Below are 22,708 nucleotides of genomic sequence, written 5' to 3'. Positions count from 1 at the left end.
ACCGCACCCACCCCATGGGCATGGTGCATGTGTTTGTAATTCTAGTGTGGAGAAGTGGAGTCACACAGACATCTTGGGGTTCTCTGGTTGGACAGCCTGGCTTACATGACAAGTTGCAAGAAGGTGTGAAATTCTGTCTCAACAGAAACTGATGGGTTACATGAGAAGTAAAACCCAAGTTTGTACTCTGACCTACAAACACACATGTGCATGTACACACACGCACACACGCAGGCACATAGGCACACACATATACACAACTTGTCCATGAAATGACTGGTACATCAGGCTACAGATGTTAGGTTAAAAACCAGTTCTTCAAGGATCCATGTTTCCCACAGTAATTGGTCTCCCCAGTCAGTCCTGGACTCACTACAGACTTGGACCTCCATCTGTGTCTCCTACAGGAAGAGTTCTCCTTGTTGCCATTAGATGAGTCACCAGCCAAGAGAAGAACCTGCCCAAGGAACTGAGCTTCAAAACCATCCACCCAGCCACCCTTCAACTCATAGTTTAGCTTAGAATGAAGGAGAATTGAGTCTACCCTCTGGTTTTATTTGCCCTTTACCTTTCTGCCACAAAGTTCCAAATGCCGTGCTTTCTCTTGAAGGGATGCTATCTCCTGGGAAAAGCCGTGGTCTCCCCCACAGCATCTTGGCTCTCGGTTCTCATGGGTTCTCATCTTTACTCTCAGTCCATACAGTCTTCCTCACTTACCCAATCTCTCTTACACCATCCAGCACCCACAGGGCTCACACAATCCTCCTCCTGGCAGTCTTGGCCTCCAAACATATTTATCTAGCACACCATAAAATTTCCAGATGCATGACCGTTGTCATGTCGCTCCTGGCAACTGCCTGAATTAACCATGTCTTCCCCGCCTCCAAACTTACTCTCAAAAAATGTTACTTCTTCATGTTAGACAGAGTGATTTGGCCTGTATACAAGCCTGTTCATGCATTACAATATAAAGTGCTCCTCTCTTGTCCCTTGAGTAAAACACCAAACTTGTCAGAAGTGGTCACACAGGTCTAATGATCCCAGCACTGAGGAGGCTGAGGCGAGAGATTATGCGTTTGTGGCTAACTTAGACTATGTGTTAAAGATTCTATGCTGGCATACACAGAGAGACCTTTGCTCAAATAAGGAAACGAATGAACAAACAAAAACCTACACAGAGAGAGAGAGAGAGAGAGAGAGAGAGAGAGAGAGAGAGAGACAGAGACAGACAGAGAGAGAGAGAGAGAGAGAGAGAGAGAGAGAGAGAGAGAGAGAGAGAGAGAGGTGAACTAACAACTTGAAACCAGCTTCAAGTGTGAAGTGGGACCTTTGGGCAGACCCTAAGCCACACCCAATGATCCCTGTTCACTGGTCTTCTCTCCCTCCTCTGTATGGTGTTTTCTCATGACTCCTGAGCATGAGCATATACAAACCATCACAGTCCATCAGGCCCAACATAGGTGATATACATCCAAGTCAGAGCCCTGGGCAAAGCAGAGTGAGTACCCATGTTCATTCCATTAGGAAGAGAAGAGTGTTTGGTGCCGTTCACTCTGGTGTCAGAAGCAGAAGCAGTGCTCATGCTCAGGAGTCATGAGAAAACACCATACAGAGGAGGGAGAGAAGACCAGTGAACAGGGATCATTGGGTGTGGCTTAGGGTATGCCCAAAGGTCCCACTTCACACTTGAAGCTGGTTTCAAGTTGTTAGTTCACTTCTCTCTCTCTCTCTCTCTCTCTCTCCCTCCTCTCTCTCTCTCTCTCTCTCTCTCTCTCCCTCCCTCCTCTCTCTCTCTCTCTCTCTCTCTCTCTCTCTCTCTCTCTCTCTCTCTCTCTCTGTGTAGGTTTTTGTTTGTTCATTCGTTTCCTTATTTGGCCTGGAAATAAACAGAAATGTCTCAGTGTTAATGTATTCTAGCTGGATTGTATCTTGATGCATTCCCAACTCAACTGTAACTCGATGAACCCCAATTGGACTGCACCTTGCAGTAAGAAAACCAGGAAACCATTAATGTTTTCACTAAGAACTAAGTCAACTATTCTACTGTTCTTTGGAACAAAGCATCAATGACTAATTCTGTTATCTTTTGACCCCAGAATACAAGACTGAATAATTTATGATTACCATTTGGTTGTGCCGTTATTTGTAGATCTGGTAAAAATGATGCAAGGTAGGAGCCAGAGAATTCAAAAGGTTTTATATATATATATATATATATATATATATATATATATATATATATATATATATATATATATATAGAGAGAGAGAGAGAGAGAGAGAGAGATTTGATTTTATTGTTAGTCAGAGAGGAATAAATTAGGGGAGAGAAAGTAAAAGCACAACTAGATACCAATCAAAAGAGTCTCGTGGCCCCCAATATTATTTAGGAATATTTAAATTTTGTTCATCATGAATAAGGGGTGCCAACTCGAAACCATCACCTTAATAAGATAGTGTGTGTTTAAGATGCAAAAGGCAGTGTTGTGTTTTATCAATAAATGTATGCATGCATAGAAAAAGCATAAATTTAATCTAGACCAGGGGTTCTCAACCTGTGAATCAAGACCCCCTTTAGGGTTCATAGGGGTCACCTAAGACTATCAGAGAACATGGGTATTTACATCACAATTCATAACAGTAGCAAAATTACAGTTATGAAATAGCAATAAAATAATTGTATGGTTGGGGCTCACCACAACACAAGTAAACTATATCAAAGAGGCTGAGAACCACTGATCTAGACTATAATCTTTCAGTGCCTCGTGGGAAACAGATCTCAAGCCATAGCAGTGATGTTCCTTTTCTTAAAAAATAAAATACACAAGTAGAAACTATCCAATGCATATTTAAATTTCTTGCAAAAATAAACCAGAAAGAAAGGAACAGATATCCCACTTTAAGACAAGATGAACATGACCCAGAGCTGAGCCCCTCTGTGTAATAAGACTCCGTTGATGGAGACACTGGGTTTGCCAACATGCAACCCTTTAATGGTTGCCAGTGTGTGACTATCTCTTTTCTTAATCTAAAGAAAAATAATCACTTAACCAAATAAAGATGATTTTCACCGGTCCACAAGAGTTCAGAAAAAGTCACTTACCGATGGTTCTCACTTGAACCACAGCTCGGACGGTCCAGGAACTCACATTATCTGACTGAGTGTAATCGCACACGTACAAGCCTTGGTGAAAATCATAAATATCCTCCATCTCAATTGGATTTTTCTTATACTCGGGCAGCAGTCTTCCATCCTAATCCAAAAGATAAGAAATTAAACACCCCAGAGTTCTTATTGATATTCATTTCGCCCATAGAAAAGCTTCAGAGACTGAACTTCGGTCAAGCAAGAAGCTGTCTCTTAGAATCCTTCGGTAGCTCCTCACAGACTAATCTGGTCTCATTCTGGGCTCTGGCTCCTTTACACGCCCCGCCTTCCCATGACAGTTATGCTCTCTGGAAGCAATCTGTGGTTCCAGGCACAGGCACCACCTTTTTACAGTAAGGGTGCGATGGGGGAACATCCCTGTCCACAGTTGTTAGAAGTAGACACTGGCCCTGGGAAGTAAGTGAGTCGTGGGTACATGGTAGGGAGTAAGCGTGAGTCCCTTCACACAGTCGGCCGTGGGCCTCCAGGCACTGAGTCTCAAGCTCTTCTGTCACATCCCAGAGTGCTCAGGGAGCACCTGGCAGCAGCACACACCTCTCGGCTCCCATAAAACAGGGCTACCTCCCTGAGTCTGAGGAGAGTTTCGAAGAACGCAGGGGAACCAATTAAAAAATCAACATCACTGTAGGACGATGCAGAGTAAAGCTCAGGTACAGGAAAGAAGGCCAAGGTGGACTGAATGTGTTTGATCTGTGTAAACGGCTTCCTTAAGGACCTGTGAGTTCAGGAGAGCACAAAGCAAGGAAGGTTTTAAAGCAGGAGAGTGCTGTGATAGGACATTTTGAGCAAAGTGTCTAAAGTTGGCTGTGGTGTTCTTGGACTCGGAAGTAAAGACTATTGTGACCACCTTCTTATCACTTGGGATTTTAGGGCACTGTGGGGGGCCTCAGTCAATATCTGTGAAAAGATTTGTCACCACTGTCCTAAATCCTGCAGACTAACTCCCTATGTGATGCCTTCTATGACACGGGACCTTCCACTCTCCTGGGAACATCAAGAGTAGATCTTTTACGATTATAATCTAAAGAAAGGAGAAAGCAGAGACAACAAACGGTGGAGAACCTGATCTCTACAGAGGTTGCGAAACTCTCTCTTATGTATGACTCCATGTGGTTCGCATTAGATGACAAAGCTCCCAGATGCCACTGGCCTTACACATCAGGGCAGCTGCCATGACTGACCTTCAGTCTTCCTCCTCTCTTAGCTCTCCCACAGAGCCCAATATTCCCACTTCCTCCTGCTGTATTCATACCTCCCTCGGAAACCTTTAGGACAGGACACCTTGCATTGCCTTACAAGACTGACCGCTTTCTCTTCAGAGGCAGAGTGTAGTCTGTAGTTTCACTAACTCCCTTAGTAAGATTCTGACCTAAAGGACAATTCCTCTCAGACTGCCTCTCTCTTGAACCAACTCTCTGATTTCTCTCCATATGACCTATCACTTACTTGTCCAGAGGAGTGTCTGGCTTGGGCTTCACATGGATTTTATCACTTTTATTTTACAAACGAGGAGAAAAGTATTTCATAATTTAAGTTAAAATCTAACACGGGCATGCTTGGTAAATGAAGAACTGAATATTAAACCTTTTTCTGACTAAGAGTCTCATCTGCTACTTGAGGGATTTCCCTTCCACTGGCCTTCTCACAGGTAGAAGCAGGAATTTCCCCACCTCCAAGTGTCTGGCACAGTTCCTGTGGCCCAACAAAGAGCTTTTCCCGGGCTGGCACAGACAGGACCACACTGGTCATAGAGTAGTTACAAGTCAGGAGGAAAAGTCAGGGAAAGTGCCAGAGACAGACAGCTGAAATATTTATCAGGCGATTGTGAAGATCAAGAACACTCCAGAAGTGAACAAGAAGAAAATCCCGGAGATAAAGCTTTAGAAAACCCACTAAGAGCCTACAAACTGCAGAGCATAGACTGTGGGCAGTAAATCTCCTAAGACTCTGGTGGAGTGGTGACACAATGCACCATCACTAAGAAAGACCACAGTCGGTCCACTGAGGAGCGTAGATGGCTAACCAAACAGACCTGTTCCTCGTTCTATAGATAGTGACTACGGCTTAGTGTGTACCATGAAATGACGTTGTGAGATGGAACTCAAGAGAAATGTCAAAGAAACATGTGAAGAGATGTGGAGCTCAGCAGTCTTTTCAGTCACATGCAAGACTGGCAGGAAGGAGATGCAGAGACGTCTGCCCAAAGTACTATGTTCCGCTCTGAGGAGGGGAGGTAAAAAATGAAAGTACAAAGGGGGAGCATCCACAGTGCAACCTGTGTGGAGAGTCGGAGGTCCTGGGAAGAACAAGTGGAAACCAGATGTTTAGGGGTGCATGTAAGGAGAACAAAATCACTCCTAGTGAGAGAGCGATCACTGGATTTTTGTGGTGTCCTATCCTGAAGCTTTACTACCAGGCAGCACGGTACTAGGGAGCACCCCAAAATTGTAGGGTTCTCTAGGAATGGTGCTGTTTACCTGGCCATCCCCTACCTGTTCTGAAGGGACTTCCTGGGTTTATATTTTCAGTCTGTTCTCCTTCATGGGCTTGAAATGGCTGTTCACCATCATCATCGCCACATCTGGATTTAAGCATATCATATCTTTGCTCTCTATGATTGAGCCAGTTTCTATTGTCTACAGCTTGACAAACACCATGAATTATTGTGAGCCAAAAGATTCTAAAATGTTATGATTGCCTCTTTAACTCATCCTTCGTCAAAGCATTTGATTGTTCCTCTTCTTCCATAAAAGTGTCTCCTCCCTTCATTGCCAGCTCTGTGGATAGGAATGCACACTGGGAAAGTTTAAACATGCTAGCAGGGCTCCATCCCCACTGGCATGAGCATGAGCAACCCACAGTTTTTATTTCCAATCTAGTGGGGTTTATACCGTGCAAGAACTCCGCGTCTAACTCAACAAGCAGCTTGCCCATCTTCACTGAATCGGTTCCTTGTCTTTCTCTGTTGTGATGTTATTCTTCCTTAGTTAGAACCCTCGCACAATCTCTTGCTCCAATCACCCTACAATGCCATTCTTATTTTTTCAATCCCATAGTTGTATTCATTTTAATATAATCAATGGAAATTAATAAACCAGACGTTTTAAAATAGGGGTCCAATATCAGTTCCTAGCCAACATACTGAGTAAATTATTGAACAGATGGTGTATGGGCAGCTGGGAAGGAGGTGGTGGTTAATATCAGCCAGCTTGCACTCACTACCAGCATATAAAAGTCATCTAATTTTCCTGCATAACTGAGAACTTAGATTAGAGACTCAGGGCGCTATACATTTGATCTTTACTCTATGGTGTAATTTGGACAATACATTCACGATCCCCCTGTTTAACAATAAGACAGTTATGAGATGAATAATAGGAGGTGTGGGTGCCTTTTCAAATAACTGGACAGTAATGCCACCCCCATGACAGTGTGCCGCTGGAAGCATTCTTCAGAACCCACAGCAGAGAGAGAAAGCTGTCATGCACACTTGCTCAGTAGGCCTCCCACCTCCCCACACTTTTTTTTAAAAATTGATCTTATAGATTTTGCTTTGTTATATTACAATTTAGGATTTTGTGTTCTTAAGGGATTTCTGTGTGTGCCTGTGTGTGTGTGTGTGTGTGCGTGCCTGTGTGTGTATGTGTGTGTGTGTGCCTGTGTGTGTGTATGTGTGTGTATGCGTGTGTATACGTGTGTATGTGTGTGTGTGTGTGCGGGTGTGTGTGTGCGTGGGTGTGTGTGTGTGTGCCTGTGTGTGTATGTGTGTGTGTATGTGTGTGTGTGTATGTGTGTGTGTGTATGTGTGTGTGTGTGTATGTGTGTGTGTGTATGTGTGTGCGGGTGTGTGTACGCACCTGTATCTGCATCTGTATGTCTTTCTTATGCTTTCTCTTTGGCTCCTTTTTCTGTTGTTTGTCCTATTCTGGTTTGATCATTTGGTTTCCTAGCTGCCTGTTTGCTTTGTAATGACAAAGAGAGATAGGGTGTGGATTTGGGTGGATAGGAGCTGGGTGGGGTAACCTGGGAGGAGTTGAAAAAAGTGAGCCCATAATCAGAATATACGTATATAAAATAGCTATTTCCAATAAAAATTCAAATCACTTTAAGAAAAAGAATCACATGGTCATGTTTAATCCATCAGCTTCGAAACCCTAAGAATGATACCTGGTTCAATGGGTTATAGAATTATAAAATCAAAACCCCAAGTTTCTTAACACAAAATGATGAGCTAAAACCAATGTGTTAGAATCCAACAGGAGTGAGCATAAAGTTAGGAATACTGGTTACAAATTCTAATCCTAGACACATAATTGAGAAAGCTCCTCAAACTGTCTGGTTGTAGTTCTTATGAAAAAGGATGGTGTGGTAGTGTGATTATGCTTGGCCCAGGGAGTGGTACTATTAGTGGGTGTGGCCTTGTTGGAGTGGGTGTGGCCTTGTTGGAGTGGGTGTGGCCTTCTTAGAGGAAGTGTGTCGCTCTGGGGTGGGGCCTTGATATCCTCCTCCTAGCTGTCTAATGAGACAGTCTTCTATTTGCTTTCAGAACAAGATGTAGAACTCTCTGCTTCTCCAGCACCACGTCTCCCTGGACGCTGCTATGCTTCCTTCCATGATCATAATGGACTGAACCTCTGAGACTGTAAGCCACCCCCATTAAATGTTGTCCTTTATCAGGGTTGCTTTGGTCATGGTGTCTGTGTAACTGCAAATACAAGCTATAAACTGAGTTGGCTGGGAACTGGCCCTGAGATCACCACTACCTCAATCTGTTTATTTCCTTGAACACAGGACTCAGCTCCTTTTAACTTCCTGGTGTCCCTTTATTTCTTGAACCAAACATTCTGTAATTTTTCTCTTGAAGCTTGCTATGCTTTATCAAAGTGGGAGTGAAGCAGAGGACACAGTCTATGCTGCTGGGCTTTTCTGAGATTTCCTTTGTTAATGTAATTAATCAAAATCTCTTTACCTTAGCCTCAGGTAGACTCTTGAGACAATGGCATAAAGCAGCCACATTCTTCACCAAACTATCACTGTTTAGAGACTGTATAGTCTCTGGGCCATATAGTAATGTTCTTCTCTGAAACTTCAAATCACCCTCAGCACCAATGTCTTCCATTTTCCTAATAAGATGGCCCATTAAGGCCCACTTAAAGCATTCCACTGCCTTCCAAAGTCCCCAAAGCCACACTCCTCCAAACAAAAGCATGATCAGGACTATCACTGCAATACCTCAGTACCTGGTACCAACTTCTGTCTTAGTTAGGGTTTCACTGCTTTGACAGACACCATAGCCATGGCAACTGTTGTACAGAACAACATTTAATCAGGACTGCCTTACAGGCTCAGAGGATCAGACCACTATCATCATGGTGACAAGCATGACGCATCTAAGCAGGCATGGTGCTGGGGAAGGAGCTGAGAGTTCTACATCTTTTCTGAAGGCAGCAGGAGAAGACTATCTCACTGACAGCTAGGATGCAGGTCTCAAAGTTTCACTCCCAAAGTGACACACTTCCTCCCAAAAAAGTCACATCTAATCCAACAAAGCCATGCCTACTCCAACAAGACCACACCTCCTAATAGTGCCACTCCTTGAGCCAAGAATATTCAAACCACCACAGCACAGAAGCACAGCTCTCAGAAGAATTCTCAGCAGGAATCCTACAGGTCTGGATGGCAGGACACGATGTATTCTGAAGTCACTGTGTGCAGCGGTTGGAATGAGAATGGCCCCATAGGAAAATGTATTTAAGTGCTTGGTCCTCACTGGTGGAACTATTTGGGAAGGATGAGGAGGTGTGGCCTTGTTGGAGGAGGTGTGTCACTGATAGGGCTCTGTTGGATTCATGTGTGGACAAGCACTTGGAAAAACCACATAGCACAGTAAAAACATGGAATGTGGTTGTTCTGTCTATTTGTTTACCAATTTAGTCAACATCATTACAAACTTTCTCTTGTGCCCCCTTTTCTCAGTTTCTCACCACTCCTACAAGCTTTGCACAAGTTACTGGTCACCTGATGACTTGCTGTCCTTTCTTCAACATTCTCCCCTGTAGAAACTATTCTACTCCTCCATGTCCTTTAAGGTTTCAACCTGTCCTGAGTATATGGACACCTGTTTATACCCTATCATGAAGGTTGATTTCATCGTGCAGCTAAAGGCAGGTACAGGATAGAATGAGGCCTGTCATTGAACAAGAAGGAAGGATGGGCGGGAGAAAAGTTTTAGAGAGGAGGAAGCAGGAGCATGAGAGAGGAGCTGAGAGAGCATGGAGGTGGATGTTAAGATTTCTCTCTGCACATTTACAGGTTGTTATGACTTTTCTTAAGGGATGGATGTGTACAGGATTTTGTATGTCTAGATGAGTAAACTATATCTTATCTAGGTGCACGGTTTATATACTTATCAATTGCTTGTAAGTTAATTGTGTGAATGTGTTGTACATTGAGCATCTAACACAAATCTGGTTGCTGGGTTACAGTCTGTTGAGCTATGTCTTTACTAGATTGTTGAGAGCGTGGATAGAGTCTGTGACAGGAGGCCGTGCTAGGTTGTAGAATGCTTGGGGCGAGCATGGCATGGGGCCATACTAGCACAGCCCTTGGAGCATGAGCCCAGCCCAGGAGTCTCAGGAGTGGTAACAGCCCACCCAGGGCACAGCGTGTGGAAGCAGTGACAGAGAAACAGAGTGCTTGGATCCTCGTGGAGTGAGAACTTGTGGGACCAGGACATGCACATCTTCTTTAATTTTACTGCAACACTATCATACTCACATATTGACTTTTCCCCTGATACCGACCCCAAGGGTGACTCTATGCATCTGAATAGCAAGCTGTACTCTAAAGACAAAACCACCTTAGAACATAGGTCTTTTGCTCAGGCACAGACCAGTCCTTATAGAGCTCTGGGCCTCAGAGCATGTCTCTAGAAAGCAACCATAGAGACAGTACCATAAAACAATAAATACTCTTATACCACTTTTAGAAAATCCATCCAAACCTTGTACCAGGTCATCTCTGGACTCCGTACATCACTTTGGCAGCTGAGGCTGGGACAGTGAATGGAGCCAGTGCTGCCAAGTAGTAGGACTTGCTCATCTTGTGCTGAGCTCCCACAGGATATATTTCTCTGAGGCTTAACTTCCAAGACAGTCTTCACACAACAAGCTGTATCCTGGGGCCTCCTGAGAGACAGAGAAAGTTCTGTCAGCGCTTGTCTAGATAAAAGAACATTTGAGAATATTTTCAGACTGGGATGATTTGGGGAACATACCTACTTCTGGGTCTACAAATATATGACCAAATGCTGTTCATCTGTGGGGCCAATATACGCAGCGTGCCTTTGTTCTGCATATGAGGAGAGTTTCTATTGATCTCCTCTAGTGGACCGCCACTCCAAGGTTGCATGTACCACTGGACGTCAGAGAGGTCCTTCTCACTGCCACTGCAAGGTTGGTGAGCAGGACCTAGTGTTGATGATGATTGACTTCTGTGGGAGAAATCTTGCTTCTGAAGCTCTTGTAAGTCACAAAATAGGACAAAGTTCTCGGCCCCCCTCGCAGAATATGTCCACAGAAGTTTTTTGGTGGTGCAAGCTGAAAATCGCAGCAAATGACATAACACAGTCAAACTCATTAGTAGATGGACTTCCCATTTATATTACGAATAGACTCAATACACCAAAGAGCTAAGCTCTCTATTCATGTATACTATGTCCATTTCTTTCTTTTTTTCTTTTCTTTTATCGGATATTTTATTTACATTTTAAATGTCAATCCTCTTTCCTAGTTTCCCCTCCAGAAACCCCCTATCCCATCACCCCTCCCCCTGCTTCTATAAGGGTGCTCCCCCACCCACTCACCAACTCCCTGCCACTTCCCCGCCCTGGCATTCCCCTATACTGGGGCATTGAGCCACCACAAGACCAAGGGCTTCTCGTCCCATTAATGCCCAACAAGGCCATCCTCTGCTACATATGTGGCTGGAGCCATGGGTCACTCCATGTATATTCTTTGGTTGGTGGTTTAGTCCCTGGGGACAGGGGGGTGGTTGGTTGATATTGTTGTTCTTCCTATGGAGTTGCAAACCCCTTCAGCTCTTTCAGTCCTTTCTCTAACTCCTCTATTGGGGGATCCCATTCTCAGTCCCATGATTGGCTGTGAGCATCCATCCCTATATTTATCATGCTCTATGACCATTTCATACATGAAAAGGGTTCATGTTCTGATTCCCTCTCAATGGGTTTGTGTCTTAATCTGCTATGAGTAACAGAATCATATACTCCTCTTTAGATGTCCCCAGTGAACACCCAGCTGTGGTCATTGGAATCCCCCAGGGGTTTGTTATCGTCCGAAAGCAGCCCTGACCAGAAACTCTCCTCCTCTCCCTTTTAACAGAAGATGCTATGTACTAATAGGTCAGCCTGTTGATGTACCCAATTATCTGTCAGTTCAGACTTTGACCACAAGATTCACAATGTTAATCTATATCCCATACCTGAATGGTTAAATCCTGTGGTCTTCTCTCCTGCAACAAACCAAAGAAACACCCAGCCCAAACAGAGCATGTTTCTCCTTTGCTCCTGTCATGGCTTCAGTGAACTCTCGTCGCCAATGTAGAGTGTGTAGAGAGGCAAACCTCTTCCTCTGGCATCTTCTTCACTTATAAAATAGGAAATGGAGAAATCAAAACCTGTGGCCAAGTTTCAAGTCACACAGGAAACTCTGAAAGAGTACATCCCACCCAAACAGCCTTCAGAAGCCCAGAGTCTGTGTGGGTATTTTCAGAGGCATGAAGCAGTTTCTTCCACGTGTCATCTCTAACACGTACAAAAGATGCACACCTGAGATCCAGGGTCCCCTGAGGATGTTACATGGGCCCTGGGGTATCTTCTTAACAACCTTTCTCTCCATGGCATTCTTCCTTTTTCTTATAATGCTCTCATCTATTGCCTATCTCTATTAGTAACTTGGAAAAATAAGGTTTTTCCCCTGAAAAGATGGGCTGATTTATATGAAAACAAAGAAAGTGTGGACGGATTCTCCACATTTCGAGAAGCTGGTGATTAAGCTCCTACAGATAAAATCTCAAGAGTATCTATAAGCTGTTAAATTATCTATTAGATAAACAGGGTATGAGCTTATGACTTGCAGGTACCACTATGATATTTTCAGGTATAAAAGTAGAGAGCCTGTGCCTTTACAATTGAAAGTCAGACCTGAGCTGGCTTCACAGTGTTTGTCTCCTCTGTAGAGAAAGTGACCAGGGGAAACTTTAATTTATAAGCAATGGCTACTAGGAACTTGGAAAGTATAAATTTTATGAGCACGTAATTTTGAGCAGCAAATAAAATGTTTATTTATAGGGCACTATTGTCTACTCTGACACTTGAAAAGATAAATTTTGGAGGATAGATTTTTTTTCTGTGACTGTCAGAAACTGCTAAGAAATTGAGGTGATCTCAATCTATCATCACTAAGAGACGGGTGAGTAGAGTAAGGGCGTGAAGATCTCATGAAGAAGAGGATGAAGAGAGTGTGGGATAAAATTGTAGACAACAATCATCTACTATATGTGGCATGCTGAATGAAAAGACATGAATAAGTGAGAGCAAATATTAAACACTATTCAAAGAGAAGGACAAGCTGGGTGGTCATGGAGAGGATGAAGCTGAGGAGTATAGAGAAATAGACTAGCAGAGGATGCTGGAACAGCGCACATGAGTGCCGGTGCACATGCACATCAGTGCATATGCTCATCAGCACACATGAGCAGCAGTTCACATGAGCAGCAGTGCACATGCTCATCAGCACACATGCACATCAGTGCACATGTGCAGCAGTGCACGTGAGCAGCAGTTCACATGAGCAGCAGTGCACATCAGCATCAGCATGCACATCAGCATCAGCATGCACATCAGCAGCTGCCCACATTAGCATCAATAGCTGCAGATCTGCACCAGGGAGGAAGGGCAACATTACCCTCCTTCAAAAGATAAACCCCAAAACTCTGGATGAAGACTCAGTACAGCTCACAGTTCCTTCCAAACCTCCAACTTACAGGAGTTTGGCTGAAACAGTGATTCCTCCTGAGGAAAAGGTCAGCAGTGGAAAAGATATCAATGGTGTTGCCCAACTAAATACCAGAGAGTTGTAGCTGGATATGCCTTAGAAGGAAACCTACTGTTTAAGGCTCAGGATAACAAAGAACGACCATAAGCCACGAAGCCTGGAATCAACTTGCCACCTTCTCTGGGTGGGAGACATCTACACAAGGCAGTTATAGAGAATGATGACTACACACAGGCTTGCCGGAAAGCACAGGGACAGCATAGGAGGCTGGCCCCTGGCATCAAAATGGATGGGCCCTGGGGGGTCTCACTTCCCATTCCTAAAAGCTAACCTCATTACCTCAAGATAATTGTGTAGCCCGATCCCCTCAAGCTTGAAGTCAATAATTGTAGTCAATTATCTGCTATAAGGTTTATTGCTGGCAGCACTCTGAAACTCCTGGAGAGATCTGACTTCCATAGTCCTATCTCTTCAGCAGGGAACTCATGCCCAGTAGGCTTGGAAAGCACAGAGCCTGGTGTCAAATGTATATTTCTATGATAGTTTTGCCTTCAGTGCACTTAGGGATATGGAAGAGACTGCCCAGCACACAGACTGTCAGATGTGGCACCTCAGACTCCTGCTGCTCCAAACAGGAAAGTTTCCAACACAAAGACAACTCTGGTGGACTCTGGACATTGGAGTAGTTCAAACTTCAGCACTATCCTAAATGGCAGGAAAGATAAGAATCCCCAAATTCATCTGAGGCTCCTTCTCCTTTCCAACAAACCCTGGTGTCAAAAGTTGCTCGAACACATCATGTTTGTGCCACAGGTGCTCCATTTCTCCTTTTTATTACGCTTTTAGTGGTATTTTTAAAAAGAATTACAATGCTATTATTTCTATCCCCCTCATAATTATCTGAATCTATTCAGTCATTATTCCTTTACGGTGCAATTAGATTCACTTTGTTCATTTGCACTTTCCTCTATTTCTGTTATGTTCTCGTATCTCTGCGTTATTTCATACAACCTTCCTCCCCATCCTTTTCTCCCTTTCCTCACTCTCTTGTCCTATTTCTTTAATTTGTTGCTTTACCTTAATCTAAAAAGGTAACTGGCTGGATATCAACCCCCACATTAACATTGTGCCACTCTGTATCCTATGGTTATTGCTGGTGCAGTAATTTCTTTCCACAAATTTTAAGCATATGCATCAAGTTTGCTCTGTTTTGTGTTGTTACTCTTTTAATGGTTTGTTTACTCTTCCTCAAATGGTCCTGAGATATGTCCCCTCAGGAGAACCTCAAATAAAAACAGAAGAGAGAGCTAAAGCAAAAATAATAAATAAATACATAAATAAATAAGTGTGTAAACTATAACAGAGAAGCTCAATAAACATGACTAAGTAAGGTAATGTTACACATCCAAGTGATGATGACACCTCAATTACTAAGCCTAAGGACAGCAAAATGATTGGCAGGCTGTGCAAATAATTCTAAGTGGGCATGTAAAAATCATTAGTTAATTGAAAGAGGAAGCAAGCAAGCAGCAAAAGGAAGTAAAGAAACGAATTCAGGACATGGATAAGAAAGAGAACATTGCAAAAGAGAAAGTGGAGATCAGTAAGTCATTCAGGGAGAAAATCAAGATTAGGGGAGAACAACCCACAAAAATGTAAAACTCAGTAAAAGTTTGACAATGGACATCGTAGCCAGTGGAGCTATGATGTAGCAGAGTATCAGAGGCAGAGACAAGGAAAGATGACATGCAGACATCAGTGGAGTAGAAATAAACAGAAATAAGAATATGCAAAATATACAGAAAACTATTCACTAACATTTGAGCAAAGCAGTTGCCAATTACTTCAGGGAAATGGACATTATAATCAGCCCAAGTCATATTTAGCACCTAGGCCGACTGAGGAATGATGTCTCCAAAGTAAAGAAACAATAATATTAGAAGCTGCAAAAGAACAAATGCTAACTTACTACTAAAGCAAATCTATCAGAAAAAAAAATTATACTTCAGTAGAAACCCTGAAGGAAAGTATCTTATGATGCACTACAGCAATGAGAACAGATAAGTGGCAACAAAAATAACTGTTTTTGGTACATTTGTCTTAAAATAGGTGAAGAAAGCAAGCAAACCAAAGACGAGCACAGTCGGAAATCGTGACCTGACTACTAAGTCATCCTTGCAAATGACCTTGTAGAATAAGACCTATGCTTACTCAAGGAGGGTGAACGAAGAGGGCCTTGATAATGGAAACATGGGAAAGAATACATCTCATGAGAAGAACAAATGGACAAAAGAGAATTAGGAATAGCAGTCATTTCCAACTTAAAAGACCAACCAACCTTTAACTTAAAACAGGGAGAAGACAATTAACACAACAAAAGTGTAGAAGGAAACAATCTCCTTTCAACAAAAACCATGGATGCAATTGGTTCTAATTGACTGATTAAATCCCTCAAACTGGTTGAACAGATTAAAGAATAAGAGCCTATTATCTGTCGTCTACAAGAAACACTTGCCTTTTAGTTACTGGTAGTTTTTTTATGTTGTTGTTTGTTTTGTTTTGTTTTGTTTTGTTTTATCATTGTGATAAAACACTATGACCAATGCAACATGTGGAAGAGTTTATTTGAGCTCATGGTCCCAGATGGCTAGAGTCCATGGTAGCAAAATGAATCTTGATCTTGAAGTCAGGAGCAGGAAGTTGAGGGCTCACGACATGAAGATAAGCACAAAGCTTATGAACTGGGAATTGCAGAAATCATTATACTCTCAATGACATTCTTTCTCCATCAAGGCTGCATCTCCTAAGTCTACCCAAGCAGCACCACCACCTGAGGATGAATTATTCAAAGATCTGAGTTTATAGGGACATTGGTCAAGCCACCTTTCTGGCAAAGGCACACAGAGTAAAGCTGAAACAATAAAAGCCAACATATCAGGCAAATTGAAGCAAAATATAAATGGAAATAGTTATATCTAACAAATTAGACCCTACACCATACTGAGAAAATATAATGAAAGTTAATACGCATTAATAAACAAAGTGACTCATCAAGAAAACAGAATTACTGTACATTTGCTGAACACTGGGGTACCAGATTTCAGTTACGAAACAGTACTGGACACAACCAGATTCACTCAGCTACAAAAACAGAAAATGACTTGGATAGCCCATTTCTTTTATCAATACAAAGTCATCCAGACAAAATATCAACAAACGCACCTGGGCATTAACCTGCACCACAGCTCAAATGGGCTTACAAGACATGTATAAAACATTCCATCTACAAGAATCGACAAATGGGATCTCATAAAACTGCAAAGCTTCTATAAGGCAAAGGACACTGTGGTTAGGACAAAACGGCAACCAACAGATTGGGAAAAGATCTTTACCAATCCTACAACAGATAGAGGGCTTATATCCAAAATATACAAAGAACTCAAGAAGTTAGACCGCAGGGAGACAAATAACCCTATTAAAAAATGGGGTTCAGAGCTAAACAAAGAATTCACAGCTGAGGAATGCCGAATGGCTGAGAAACACCTAAAGAAATGTTCAACATCTTTAGTCATAAGGGAAATGCAAATCAAAACAACCCTGAGATTTCACCTCACACCAGTGAGAATGGCTAAGATCAAAAACTCAGGGGACACCAAATGCTGGGGAGGATGTGGAGAAAGAGGAACACTCCTCCATTGTTGGTGGGATTGTAGACTAGTACAACCATTCTGGAAATCAGACTGGAGGTACCTCAGAAAATTGGACATTGAACTGCCTGAGGATCCAGCTATACCTCTCTTGGGCATATACCCAAAAGATGCCCCAACATATAAAAAAGACACGTGCTCCACTATGTTCATAGCAGTCTTATTTATAATAGCCAGAAGCTGGAAAGAACCCAGATGCCCTTCAACAGAGGAATGGATACAGAAAATGTGGTACATCTACACAATGGAATATTACTCAGCTATCAAAAACAATGACTTTATGAAATTCATAGGCAAATGGTTGGAACTGGAAAATATCATCCTGAGTGAGGTAACCCAATCACAGAAAAACACATATGGTATGCACTCATTGATAAGTGGCTATTAGCCCAAATGCTTGAATTACCCTAGATGCCTAGAACAAATGAAACTCAAGACGGATGATCAAAATGTGAATGCTTCACTCCTTCTTTAAAAGGGGAACAAGAATACCCTTGGCAGGGAATAGAGAGGCAAAGATTAAAACAAACACAGAAGGAACACCCATTCAGAGCCTGCCCCACATGTGGCCCATACATATACAGCCACCCAATTAGACAAGATGGATGAAGCAAAGAAGTGCAGGCAGACAGGAGCCGGATGTAGATCGCTCCTGAGAGACACAGCCAGAATACAGCAAATACAGAGGCGAATGCCAGCAGCAAACCACTGAACTGAGAACAGGACCCCCGTTGAAGGAATCAGAGAAAGAACTGGAAAGCTTGAAGGGGCTCGAGACCCCATATGAACAACAATGCCAAGCAACCAGAGCTTCCAGGGACTAAGCCACTACCTAAAGACTATACATGGACTGACCCTGGACTCTGACCTCATAGGTAGCATTGAATAGCCTAGTAAGAGCACCAGTGTAAGGGGAAGCCCTGGGTCCTGCTAAGACTGAACCCCCAGTGAACGTGATTGTTGGGGGGAGGGCGGCAATGGGGGGAGGATGGGGAGGGGAACACCCATAAAGAAGGGGAGGGGGAGGGATTAGGGGGATGTTGGCCCATAAACCGGGAAAGGGAATAACACTCGAAATGTAAATAAGAAATACTCAAGTTAATAAAAAAAAAATTCCATCTAAAATCTTCAGAATACACAATGTTCTCAGCAGTCAAGGCAGCTACCATCATTTTTGTTGTCCACAGAGCAGCCAAGAACAAACCCATTCTGAAAAGTCCACACTTCAAGCCCAATGTCTGTTTTTTGTTTTTTGTTTTTTGGTTTTTGTTTTTTGGTTTTTGGTTTTTTTTTTTTTTTTTTGTTCTTTTTTTCGGAGCTGGGGACCAAACCCAGGGCCTTGCGCTTCCTAGGTAAGCGCTCTACCACTGAGCTAAATCCCCAGCCCCCCAATGTCTGTTTTTAAAAGACCACATAATCTCATTCTACCACTACACAAACACAGGAATTCCAAAGAGATCACCCAAAGGTAGAGCATGCTATTTGTTGAGCATTGGTCAACTTAAACCAACATGGCTGCAGATTCTGCTTGTGGGAGTGAAAATGATTGACAGGTACCACTAAATATAGAGTTCACATTTGTCATTCTGTAAAACATGTCTGCTGTCATTCCCAGTTTCCCAGCAGATAATCAAATGTGGCATCACTCATAGGAGCAGTGCCTGTTATTAAACGATGACCACATACCTTTCAGAAGAGGAAGAGAGAATCATAACTGGATGAAGAAGGTTTCGAAGTTTCTCATCTTGCCACCACTATACACTCCCCTCCACAGAAGGACGTAAGAGGCCAATGGGAGGATCTGAAGATCTGCAAGGTCTCTTTCCTAAAAATGTTCAGAAGATTTTTTTATTAAAAAAAAATTCTCTATCTTTTTCTCAGAGGTGGAAAAAGCTACCCTGAAGTCATTTAAATGATACACGTTTGACCATATTTTAGAATGATAATGAGCTAAGCTTTTCAAAGAACAAAGCTTTTGCTGAGAGGAGAAAAAAAAATGAAACTCTGAATGAATCTCCAGGAAGACTCTCAGTCCTGTGCACACCCTTAAAATACAAATAAAAAAGAGATGCTATGGACTAGCCTACCATTTGCAGTATTCATAGACTGTTTGAATGCTCGTGTAGCCCATAGTAGCTTGCTCAGTGCTTGCCTCCAAAGATGGACAAATAATATGGCCATTCATTCAAATTTGACCAGCATTCGAGTCCCTCTACTTACAGTCCTTCCCAAAAAATGTAAGAGGCCCTGTAAAGACTAGGTTCACTTTGTAACTAGTCACCTTTTCAAGTTAAGGTTAAAAACTACCCTGAGATACAAATGTTGCTAACCTAACAGCACATCTGTGATTTAAAATATTCCACAAAAAGCAACTCTTTAGCAATTTACTTTGTAAGTCGTTTTAAAAAATTATTTGGGGTTAAGGAATCTTAAAGCAAAGAATGTGTTGTTCTCTTACCTTTGTTTCCTGCTCTTACATACACAAAAAATAAAGAACTTCAAGTCTTTATGTCAGTGAATGCCAGCTTGTGCATCTGGGAAAAAAAAAGGTGTGAAAAACACCCATTTTCAAAGGGTTCTACTACATACTTTTTTTCTCTTAGAAACAGTTACTTGGAGAAGAGGTAAGGACTGTCCAACTCATACAGTTAGGAAATAATGAGTTACACTGGACAGAAAAGGACAACCTTGGTATTTTGTAGAGGACCGCTGGCATTGGAAAGCGCCTGGTCATAACAAAGGAAAAATGAAATAAACTCCCTTTATCCGCGGAAGAAAAACCCTGAAATAAAGTATTCAAAGCTGTCCTCTGGCCAGCCTCCTTGACAAGAAAAGGGTTGCGGTTAGGTTTAGTTGAAATGGTGAGTAAGCCTGCTTCCTTTACAGGAATTTCCTGTACAGAATGTTAACATTCAACGCGGTTTCTCAACAGGGGAGTTCTTTTTTATTTGCTCCTCCTCCTTCTTCTCCTTGTAAAACCAGGACTCTGCTAACATTGCCTTTCATTTCAAACCTAAAGGCTTCTCTCTCTCTCTCTCTCTCTCTCTCTCTCTCTCTCTCTCTCTCTCTCTCTCTCTCTCTCTCTCTCTCTCTCTCTCTCTCTCTCTCTCCCCATCCCTCCCTGCCCCCCACACACACCCCAGCATCACTTCTACAGAGCAATAATTCCCCAAGGAGGAGAGTGAAATAATTGTAACTTTTGGAAGACACCGAGACTATTTATGTGGGTGCGCACCCCAAGGAAGCCTTGGAGTGCCTGATTAAGAACTGCACGGTGATTAAAACAATTCAGAGAACCTTGAGACCACACTAGCCACAAAGCCTCTTAATGAAACACTGCTATTGTGCCTACTACACCCATAAAGATAACGTCGAAGCAGGTGAGCACAGCAAGGCACACAGATTATTTCAGCACGAGACTCTTAGAAGAGCATAGCGTACTCAGTCCTCCCCCACTCTTCTGCAAGACTCCCTGAGCCCCCCTGATGTTTGGCTATGAGTCTCTGCATCTGTTTCCATCAGTTGCTGGATGAAGCCTCTCAGAAGACAGTTATGTTAGTTGCCCATCTGTAAGCATAGCAGAGTATCAGAAATACTGATGTCACTCTGTGTCCCCCACTCTAGTGTCAGGAGTTGACTCTCTCCTATTGGATAGGTCTCAATTTGGGGTGGTCATTGATTGACCTACTCCACTCTATCTTTATCCTAGTGCATCATGTAGGTAGGAAAAATTTGGGGTTGAAGGTTTTGTGGGTGGGTTCAGGTATCCTTCACTCCACTGGAAGTCTCACCTGGCTACAGGAGGGGGACACTTCAGTCTCCATGTCTCCTGCAGCTCGGAGCCTCAGTTAGGGTCAACCCCGTAGCCCTCCTCTGTCATAGGTCTCCAACAAGTCCCAGAGATAACCCCAACTAATTTCCATCTTTCTCCCAACCCCCACATCTTATCCCTCATCCCCAGTGCCCTCCTCATCCCCTCTCCTACCCAGTTCCCTCCATCTATCCACCTCTGACGTCTATTTACTCTTCACACTTCCTCCCTTGGGCCTTCCTTGTTACTTAGTTTCCTTGGGTCTGTGGACTGTAGCATGGTTATCCTGCGTTTGATGGCTAACGTCCACATGTAAGTGAGTCCACACCATAATGTCTTTCAGGGTCAGGGTTACCTCACTAAGATAATATTTTCTAGTTTCATCCATTTTCCTACAAAACTCATAACGTTCTTGCTTTTAATAGCAGAATAATATTCCACTGTGTAGATGTACCACATTTTCTGTATCCACTCTTAAGTTGAAAGATATCTGGGTTGTTTCCAGTTTCTGGCTATTATGAACAAAGCTGCTATAAACATAATCGATCAAGTGTCCCTGTGGTATAGTGTGGATCTTTTGTGTATATGCCGAAAAGTGGTGTAGCTGGGTCTTGGGGTAGAACTATTTCCAACTTAATGAGAAACTCCCAGAGTGATTTCCACAGTGGTTATATGTTTGCACTCCCACCAGCAATAGAGGAGTGTTCCCCTTCCTCCACATCCTTGCCAGCAGGTGCTGTCACCTGAGTTTTTTATCTTAATCATCTGACAAGCGTAAGGTGGAATCTCAGAGTTTTGATTTGCATTTCCCTGATGTCTAAGGACGTCAAACATTTCTTTAAATGCTTGTTGGCCGTCAGAGATTCCTCTGCTGAGAGTTCTCCCTTTAGTTTTTTAAATTGGGTTATTTGCTTTGCTGGTGCCTAAGTTCTTGAGTTCTTTATATATTTTGGATATTAGTCTTCTGTCAGATGAAGGGTTGGTAAAGCTCTCTTCCCACCCTGTGGGCTGTCATTGTGTCCAATAGATGGTGTCCTTTGCCTCGCAAAAGCTTTTCAGGTTCATGAGGTCCCATTTATTAATTGCTGATTTTAGTGCCCTAGTAAAGTTGGAAAAAGTTAATCTCCATCATTCTTTATGATCTGGGAATAAGTATATACAAAAAAAGGAATAAAAGGGAAACGATAAATTCTGGGCAATATTTGAAATTTACAAACACAAATCTTGTCATCTCTAATGTGGAAATTTCTTCCAGCAATGGAAATAAGATTAAACATCTCCACAAAAGTGTTGTCAGAAGGCAAAGGATGGATTCCCATGCATCCTTGTTGAATTGGCAGACAACACAGTCCCTGTTGGGAGCAATAAAGCAATGGAAATTAAATCACATATGCGCGTTTCCTGACACAGCAAGCCTGCATCGTGGACATGATCTGAAAATACTCAAGGAAAATGTCTGTGAAGATGTCTTTGAATAACATTGCCTTTCATAATATAACCAATAAGAGCAAACTACTGAAGGCACTTGGGACCTGGTTGAATAAACTCTGACGTAAGAATGTTCCGGGTATTTGTACCAAATAATGAGAACTATTTTCGTGTCTAATTACAGACTAGTTACTAAAATGGTTTCCAAAAAATTACATTAGGAAAACTCGCTGTAATCTGTGAGTGGTGAGAGACGTAATATCCACGCAAACTCATTTAAAGTATGGGAAATGCTCAAAGCCAGTTTTTAAAGTGTTTTCCTTTTAGGTACAGAGTAAACAAGAGGTAGACAGGAATGAGAAATGAATTCTGCATTAACTTCATTTTGTAGGTCTGCGCTTAAAATAATGCCAATATTTTTTCACATAAAGGAAAATTTTAAGAAACAACCACTAAAAATAAAAACATGAAGAAGGGGTCTAACTATATTGAGTCAAAAAAAAAACACTATCAAAAGATG

The 22,708-nt window shown here is 42.5% G+C and overlaps 1 protein-coding gene across 4 annotated transcripts in view; it reads right to left on the bottom strand.

The window, feature by feature from the left end:
- The window catches only part of Il18rap (interleukin 18 receptor accessory protein), a 32,955-nt gene extending 13,107 nt beyond the window's left edge, over window positions 1-19,848 (bottom strand). Inside the window, exons 1-6 of one of the 4 annotated variants that reach the window (XM_087567165.1) lie at window positions 19,408-19,848; window positions 18,636-18,774; window positions 11,669-11,827; window positions 10,446-10,767; window positions 10,173-10,356; window positions 3,104-3,254 (exon numbers count right to left, since the gene is read on the bottom strand). In XM_087567165.1, the coding sequence (XP_087423291.1) occupies window positions 3,104-3,254; window positions 10,173-10,356; window positions 10,446-10,767; window positions 11,669-11,738 (727 nt within the window). In that variant the 5' untranslated portion in view covers window positions 11,739-11,827; window positions 18,636-18,774; window positions 19,408-19,848. 4 annotated transcript variants of the gene reach the window in all.
- Window positions 19,849-22,708: the final 2,860 nt, after the last annotated feature.

The sequence above is a fragment of the Rattus norvegicus genome, chromosome 9 (assembly GCF_021556685.1).
Source record: "Rattus norvegicus strain SHRSP/BbbUtx chromosome 9, alternate assembly SHRSP_T2T, whole genome shotgun sequence".
Lineage (NCBI taxonomy): Eukaryota > Metazoa > Chordata > Mammalia > Rodentia > Muridae > Rattus > Rattus norvegicus.
Note: the sequence above shows the minus strand (reverse complement) of the source record. Positions and strands in the feature narration are given on the sequence as shown.